The following is a 9,326-nucleotide window of genomic DNA, read 5'->3' on the forward strand; positions in this document are numbered from 1 at the left end:
ATAAATGTGTTTGTGTGTGTATTGATGTGCCTATACATGGACAGATGTATATACCACTAACTTTAGGAATATACCTATACCCTTGTAAGAGATAACACACAAGATAGTCGATGCACAGCTAGTTTCCCGGAACATTTAGAGAGAGGGTGGAAGTCCCAAACTAGAGAGCTAATTGGATACATTGTCCCCCTACTGTTTCAATTATCGGACCCACCTAAACTCTCAGCCCCGGAAAACTGTCGTCGTATCGCTCTCTCGTGTCTAGGACATCCTAGTGTTAACATCGTCCTAAGAATATTCAAATTAAATACAAAAAAAATAAAATCAATAATTACACCAATCTATAAATATTAAAATCGTAAATCAAGAATAAAGTGTTAATTAAAATCAGTTGTAGTGAAAATTATAAAATTAATTGAAAGCGACAAACCAGGTATAATTTTAAAACATTACTTATTGTGTTAAACGGATTCAAAACTAAACATTGTATATAAACTGTAATTTTTAAGCGATAATTTGATTCTTAAACAATATATGTATTAAATTTAAACTACAAATCTAATCATTAAAACAAAACCTATCTTTCTCAATAAATTAAGTCTCAAGAGTTCCCGGTCTATAGGTCTTAATCGACTTGGGCCGAATACTAAATTATTTACAAAAAAAAGTCCAAATTCCGGACGTAACAATATTATTAATCAAACTATTTATTGAAATATTTTTATGCAATGGACTTCTTTAGCAGAGTGTGTCGATTATCATGCTCTCATAAATTACTCCAAATTCTCGGCCTTCATCCACCTAAATAAAAATTAATAAATATCCACATAATATTAGCACAAAAGTATTTACATGCACTTAAATCAGCATTGCAATGATATAATCATTTAAATTTAAGTAAACATAAAACCACATTTAATTAACAATACGTTATTTTATTTAAATTTATTATAAATGTAACTCATTATTATCATTATTACAAAATTATTTTTACTTTTATTAACAATCGTGTATACACATGTATTTGCTCACCAATTATTTACTTATATTTTAATCAATCGAAACAAATATAGATAAGAAATAACTCTTAATATTTTTGTCAATTACAATAGTTTCTTTTACCAATTGTAATTTTCAAGATCACTGAACTGTATAATAATAAGATTTACTACAAATTTATATATTCACTATGTATTTTACAAACAATAAATTTATTTTTCATTTTTGTTATTCTATCTGTTACAGTTATCAGCAGCTGAACAATCATAAGATGCCAAGCTCTTACCCTTGACTTATCCAGCTACTTCATAAAGGTAAACAGATTTTCAATAGTTCCTCGATATATATTTAAGTTAAAACAGCGAGTATAAATTAATCAAGTATGCTTCGTCATTTGTTTTGATAGTCGCTCACAGTTGACACAGTTGAAGCTTTGGTAAATTAATTTGTAAAGAATATACCTCGATATCGATATTGATAACAATCATGGACGTAATATCACGTAGCTACAATCATCACGTACTAGTTAATAGTAATAACAATAGTAATAGTACTAGCAATAGTACTAGCAACGACAATAGCGAAAGTAATAATCTAGACGAATTAGACCTCGAAGAAGAAATAGACCTCGATCCCGATTTTGACGATGAGGACACTCAGGATGAGACGCCGGACAGGAGTGAGTCGATACCCACCATCACAGATTCCGAGTCGACGGAAGACATCAGAAAATTTCCCTTGCGTCGCAGTTTGTTTCCCTTCGTACCGCCGTATATCATATTTAATGCGTTCGATTCTCCTGGACATGAGCTACCATCCTCGCTGGTGAAGCATCTCAAGTGGAAGCTGAGCTGCATAACGCCGATACTGGTAAAAAAAACTGTGATGAACTCAGGATTTCGGTTGCTGAAAAATACCGACGACTGGGTGGCCATTTGGGGGAAACAGATGAAGTCAAATTGCTTTAAGTCGCTGAAGGACCACCAGAAGTTCAATCATTTTCCGGGTACATTCCAGCTCGGGCGTAAAGACCGTCTGTGGCGCAATCTTAGTAGATTCATGAGCAAGTACGGGAAGAAAGAGTTCAACTTTGTACCGCGCACTTACGTGTTGCCCCAGGACTTGCGTAATTTCCGTCAGGTTTGGGAAAAGAGTGGTGGCAAGGAAAAGTGGATTATAAAACCACCGGCTTCAGCGCGTGGAACGGGGATTCGTGTCGTCCATCGCTGGTCTCAGATTCCCAAAAAACGCCCGCTGATTGTTCAACAGTATCTGTCAAAGCCTCTTCTAATCGACGGGGCTAAATTTGACTTACGTTTGTATGTTCTTATTTCGAGCTTAAATCCTCTGAGGATATACATTTATCCCGACGGACTGGTGCGTTTTGCCTCTGTTAAGTACAGCGATGATATAAACTACCTCAGCGATCGTCTCATGCATCTAACAAACTACAGTATTAATAAAAATAGCTCAAACTACACGAGTAACGATTGCGCCGATTCCTGCAGTGGCCATAAGTGGACCATCAAGACTTTGTGGTCGTATTTGGAGAAGAAAGGCGTCAATACTCGAAAAATTTGGACCTCCATCAAGGACATTATGATCAAAACAATCATCTCGACGGAGTCATCGATAAACTCATTGACGAAAATAAATACCTCGAATCGTTATAACTGTTTTGAGCTATTTGGCGTGGACATTTTGCTGGATGAGACTTACAAGCCTTGGTTGCTAGAGTTCAATATATCACCGTCCTTGCAATCTTCGTCGGCGCTGGACATCGCAGTAAAGGGCCCGATGATTAAAAATGTATTCAATATTATCGGCTATCGACTGCCAGGTAGTCTCCCAAAACGCGAAATTAAAAAATTGAGATCGTTGTATGACTATGAGGATCTCGTTTGCCAGCTCCCGGTACTTGACAAGTTGGTACTGTCGAATGAAGAAAAACAAAAGCAGAATTTGTACATCAATTTGGACAGAGAGGATTACTTGGATGACATACTTGAAGATTTGACACCGGATGACCTCAGGTGTTTGATACATCATGAAGACGAAATTAGCCAGACTGATAAGTTCGAAAGAATATTCCCGGCAAAACATTCGTCTCATTACTTAGATTTATTCGATGTGCCGAGGTATTATAATATGTTAATTGACGCTTGGGAAAACAAGTACGAAGACGATCGAGATGAGGGAATTACTTTGCTCAAAAAACTTTGCCGGGAGATGATGCACCTTGAAAGTGAAGCAATTTGAAGTTTTTTTTTTTAATGAGATAGCTATTTGTAGTCATTCAAAATTTTTTTAATTATTTTTTTCAACTGAGGAGCTGATTTTCAAAAGGGTATCTTTTCATATTTTAAAAGACCAGTTTTCTGAACTTATAAATATTAATTACTTCGAGAATAATTAAGATTTATAAATGAAAATCGAATTGCAGCTTCATAACCGATAGCACTTTATAGCTAAATTAAAAAAAGTTCAAAATAAATATTTATAATTGAAGATAACCAGTTTTTTGTCTGGATTAATCAAAAATGAAAAGATACCCTTTTGAAAATCAGCTCCTCAACTATAATTATACGAATTTAATTATTTATACTAATTCATCACATGAAAAATTTCTAAAAATTTTTTGTATTGAAAATTGAATGGCTATAGATAGTTCTTATAAAATGAATTTGATAAAAAATCGATCACTGATAATAACTGATGTATTTTTTCGTATAAGGAACTTTTGTGATTCATGTAAGACTTTGTACAAATTTTCACGTCATTTCTATTAGTGTTCATTATGACTATTATTATTAATTAATATAATGACAAAGCCCCTTATTTCGGGTTTTAGAAATAAATACAAACAAGCAAAAGCTCGTGCCTTTTTAGAAATAAATTTTAAATTGTAATTAAATTACTTCCTTGATTATTAGTAAAATACGAAATATCATTTATTATTACTGTTAATGAATAATAAATTTTAATAAGAACAGTAATTAATAAAAATTGATAATAACAATTTTAGATAAATCATTTATTGTAATATTGATACGTCAAAATTTAGTTCTAATTATTGTATAATTTAAACTTGTTTGATTTTTAAACTATTGACAACTTTCTGTCGCTAATTCTTGTCAAAATTTTATTTATTCCCACTAGTACATTAACTTAATAAATAAATAAATTAACTTTTGATAGAAGAATTTTAAAATAAAAAATTTTGAATATTAGATAAATAAATTAATTTTGATGAGAAAAAAAGTGCGATAGAAAATTGTCGATTAATTATAATTAAGATAATTATCTTAATTATTATTAAAATGTTAAAATAAGTAAAAAGTATAAGTTAAAAATTGAATTGTAAAACAAGTACATATTTTGGTACTTAAAAAAATACTCTTTGATAAATAAATAATTAAAAATGCATATAAAACTTTCTAATCCTTTAATCCTCGAATTAATAGCCTTCCGAAATAAAAATAAACCAGTAGTTACAGCTATAAATTCAAAAACAGATCTACTGAGACAAGAACATATGGTTTTAATAAAAAAAAGTGTTAAAAAAATTTTAATAAACACAACCGCTAATTTTTTACGGTAACCGAGAAGTTGAAAAAATAATTAACGGCATAAAGCGATTTCTCCGAAACTGTTGCTCAATAAATATATTAATAATCGGTTCTACATATGATTTGCGCTATCAATAATGATAGTACGTATACCTATAATAATAATTATATCATTGTTATGATAACATAATTTAATATTTATTTAATATTAAATAGTCATATAGGTTATTAAGTGATAAAAAAGGAGTAGACAGAAGAGTAAGTGACTTCTAAACATATGTAACAGTTGTGTTCATATCACCACAGACGCTGTTATGTATGATATGAAATATATGTATTGAAGTATTAAAAAGCACTGTACACTGTATTGTATATAATAATCAACAAGGTTTCACGGTCATAAACCAACTGGGGTTAATAAATGTGTACTGACAATTTGATGTCTCTATCGTGAATAAGCATCACCAGACGCTGGCAATAAAGGGTTAACCCAATATATGATTTCGTTAATATTAATAATGAGCGCTACTGATTTTTTCACTTCCGTCGGCTTAGATTTGATTTAATTAATAATTAATTCTATTTTTGTTGCATAAAATTAATACCGAAACATGAAAAACATTTTTTTAAATTATAAATTTTGAACAGAAAAATCGACAAATTTAAACGAATTAAAATTCTGAGAATGACGAATTTTTATTTTTATTATTCTTACTAAAAAAATAAAAGTAATAATATGGGATAAGATAATTTAAAATGTAAAAGGAAGTAAAAAAGTTTGACGTGCAGTTAAGGATAATTTCTTAGGATAAAATAAAGTGCAGATTACAGATGGATAAGTGGCGTAACTTGAGCCTGAGAAGAGAGTGAGTAATAAGCAATAACAATGATAATAATGTTAGTAGTATGTTAGCGAGAAAAGAGTCGAGTCGAGCGTAAGAGCATGAATGAAATTAGTGTTGTCTTATCAAGTAGTAAAGAGCCGTTTGAAGACAATCCTTCCAGTTAAGTCGCACGGTATACAGTAAATAAATTGATATCGTTATTGTAACAACATAATAGACATATTTTCTTATTTAAATTGCAGTCTCGTACGTGTGACATACGTGCGCCGATTCTCTTCTACAGTACTCGCTTCTTTGTGTACATCAATCTAAATATACATACGTGTTCATTCACGTTTAAAGTTTATGATATATACAACACCACCGACTTGCGCTACATTACATTACAACCTCTTAAATTCTAAGAGTCAACAGTCAAGAGATTATTATCCTTATTACCTATATAGCATTCTAAACTACTCATATCACATCATATCATGAAACTCTACACAGAAAAAAAGGTCTACTTGAGCCAAGAAAATATTTTTCTTCCTAATTATTTTCTTGAGCGAACAAAAAATTTTTTTTTGATCCAAGAAATTTCACTTATTCCAACAAAATTAATTCTCTTGCTTTAAGAAATACGTATCTTGATCCAAGAAAATTTATTTAAGTCAAGAAAATCTTCTTGTTTTGAGAAAATTCAGCCTCTTGCTCCAAAAAATTTAGTTCTTGATAGAAGTAAATTTTCTTGTCTTGAGAAAATTTCTCTCTTGCTCCAAAAAATTAAATATAAAGATAGAAGTAAATTTCCATTAACTTTTTTATTGATTAACATGTCAAATGGGAAGATCAAATAATATTGAATTATTTTTTTTTTTTTTTCATTTAATATGTATAATTGCACTCTAAAATAATATAAAATAGGTATCAAATATTCAAGAGAAAAATTTTCTCAAGGTGGGAAAATTTTTTTCTCAGCTAAAGTAAGTGGCGCTGCTTCCCTAAAGTATCTAAAAATCTTGATCAAACATAAAAATTTATTGTATCAAGTATTTACGATAATTTGAATTAAGAAAAAATTACTTCTACCAAGAATAGAATTTGAAGAAAAATTTTTACTTCGGCCAACACAACTTAGATCTTCTTTCAGGCACCCGAAAATTTTTTTGAGCCAAGAATTTTGTTCTTCAGCCAAAAAATTTTTCTTTCTGTGCATCATATATCTTTCTAAATTAAAAATTTACTTAAAAAAAAAAGTCAATCAGCAAAATTTCGATAAAAATTGTTCAATTAATTAAGCGAAATTGAATTGAATCTTCAACGAAGAATGAAGAACAAAAGCCTGAAATAAATCTGGAGCCTCGTGCCGGCGTTGTTGAGAATTCAGCGGGGACTAAAGCGGGGGCGTGCTCGAGCCGAGGTAACGACTTAATAAACCGTTTGTGCGGAAGAACCCAGTCCAGGTCCTCGTCAGGGTAGAAAGAGAGAGTCTTTATGCTTATCGTGTGTGCTTGCGAGGAAGAAGCACTGAGACTGCAGACAAACACATTGCCAACAGAGGAGGAGAAGGAGGACCAATGAATAAAGAGGTACAACAAGTGAACAAGTGAAGAATAAGAAAAAAAGAATGAACAAAATAAACGTCGAGTCGCTCGCGGTGGCGGACCGAGCACAGGCGGGGGCGGCTACTGGGCCTAATATAAACTTCTTTTCTCAGCCCAAGTTGGTCTTCTTCTTCATTTTGCTGCTGCTGGGTTTGCTGATGGTATACAACACACAACAGCACACTACAAAGGTTGTTGGTCAGGTGGGTCGCGTGCCCGGTTTAGTTTAGCAGCTCTTCGTCTGGTGTTTTGTTTTGGGAAGTCTCGAGCATGCATGTTCCCACGCTTCCGCGATACGAGCAGCGCCTTGATTCTTAACATCATTTGTCCTTTTTTTCTACACGGATTCGTTGTATTCCCCGTAATTTGTAGTGTTGAGCTTGGTTTTGGCTTTTTACCGGTACCGGGATGCCTCAGCATTCAGCATTCAGCATTCAGCATTCAGCATTGAGGCATTATATTGTAGTTTACATCTGGATCAGAGTCGACGAGCCACTGTTATCTCTGGTTAGGTCTTTTGATTCATTTCATTCATTCAATTCGAATTCTTATTCTTCTCTTGGGTTTGTGTGGACTATCCACCGTCCACCATACGGTGGTCACCTCGATTCTCGACTTCTGTCCCTGGAATCTGTGATACGATGCCTGGCGGCACGAGATGGAATTTCGCTGAATACGTTATGCTCCTTTTTACTTTATTCTTTGTTTCGTTCCGAATTCCAGTAGCTCTGCACTCGACAATATACACGACTATAATAAGCTGTAAATGTCCTTTTATACTGGTTTAACTTGCTTAATACGACGGCAGATACCTACCGGTAGTTCGTAGCTCGTGCTCATGATATATAGTTTTATTTTTTATCCCTCCTTTTTTCTGCTAATTCATTTCATGCCGTTTATTTATATTTTTATTTATACATCGTTTTTCCTCTTCGCCACCAAGGCTCAAACAATTTAAATTTAAATATCATTTTTTATTGACACACAGCCTTGAGGAGTATAATCGAGGTCATAATATTTGCAAACATACATTTATTATTTTTTTATTTACATGTCTCAGATAATACTTTACGTCAAAATTTTTATTTGTGAGCATGCAAGTGACAGCGACAATGTTACAGTTTATATTTCCACGTATTTAAATAGCCGTCAATTTTAAATTTTTAAATTATTATAATTTTTAAAAAGAAATGCCCAATAATTATCATCTGTTGCTACTTTGTGGTATATATCTGTGAAATTATTGTTGAATACTTTACATTGTAACAATATTTTGCTTGCATGTCATGTATGATACTTTTTAAATGAATTTTCATTATTATACTGAACCTTGATCACGTTCACAAGAATCCATGAGAAACATGAAATGCAGCTGTATCTCTTAAACTAATAATTGATGCGCTGTATCTTGTAATTTTTAACTTCCCGCTAAGAAAATTGAAAATTTTCAAAAATCGGAAAGTTATTGGTTTTACCCCGTTTTTCGAAAATCGAGTTTTCATCAGATCTCGACGTTTTGAGGTCCTAGGAAGCTTTCCTGACTATTCCCGCGAGGGTGTCACTATGTCTGTATGTATGTATGTGTGTGTGTGTGTAAGTATGTAAACCTCTTATAACTTTTGAACGGTTGAACCGATTTCATCGCGGTTGGTGCCATTCGAAAGGGCTTCGCCAAACTTAGATTTCCTGTTAATTTGAACCGATTCGGACCGATAGATTTTGAGAAATTTGGAGAAATCTAAAAAAAAGTAGGAAAAAAAATTTTTTCTGAAGTGGTTTTTTTGGGATAACTTTTAAACGGCTCAACCGATCGATTCCAAAAACTAATCAGCTCTCAACCTTGAAAAACCACATCGATCGCCGCCAATCCGGTCAAAATCGGTTGATTCGTTCGAGAGATATCGTGAACGAAAGAAAACCGAAAAAAGTGTTTTTTCAGAGTTACTCCGAAATTTCTAGTTTGACCAATTGAAACTTAGAAATTATTTATAAGGCTTAAAAAACTACGTAGAATGTCGCCAACCGCGTAATTTAGGTTCATTCATTCAAAAGTTATTGCGGTATGAACATTCAAAAAATAGTGTTCTATGAAACTTCTATCAGACTTTTGAGCTCAAAGAGCTCAAAAGCATAGAAAAGGTATCTTTTTGAGCTCGGAGAGCTTAAAACAACACACAGATTGTACTTTTGAGCTCGAAGAGCTCAAAAAAGCGGCCAGGTATTAACGGAATTAGCGGGAAGTTGCAGGGATGGCCTTTAGGGTCAACCGTTTTCCTAATTTTTTTATTTTTAACGTACGTATAGTTCTGAAAAAATTGAGAAGTTTG

General features: G+C 32.7%; 1 protein-coding gene across 4 annotated transcripts in view; it reads left to right on the forward strand.

Annotated features, from left to right (window-relative positions):
- The window catches only part of LOC123275252 (tubulin polyglutamylase TTLL4-like), a 139,131-nt gene extending 134,709 nt beyond the window's left edge, over positions 1 to 4,422 (forward strand). For 2 of the 4 annotated variants that reach the window (XM_044743242.1, XM_044743245.1), the window contains 3 exons: positions 1,246 to 1,313; positions 1,406 to 3,307; positions 3,571 to 4,422. In XM_044743242.1, coding sequence (XP_044599177.1) covers positions 1,486 to 3,258 — 1,773 coding nt within the window. In that variant the 5' untranslated portion in view covers positions 1,246 to 1,313; positions 1,406 to 1,485 and the 3' untranslated portion in view covers positions 3,259 to 3,307; positions 3,571 to 4,422. Of the gene's footprint in view, positions 1 to 1,245; positions 3,308 to 3,570 lie in introns of all 4 variants that reach the window. The other 2 variants (XM_044743243.1, XM_044743244.1) reach the window with 1 other exon arrangement.
- The last annotated feature ends 4,904 nt before the right edge of the window (positions 4,423 to 9,326 follow it).

This window comes from Cotesia glomerata, linkage group LG1, assembly GCF_020080835.1.
Source record: "Cotesia glomerata isolate CgM1 linkage group LG1, MPM_Cglom_v2.3, whole genome shotgun sequence".
Taxonomy (NCBI): Eukaryota; Metazoa; Arthropoda; class Insecta; order Hymenoptera; family Braconidae; genus Cotesia; species Cotesia glomerata.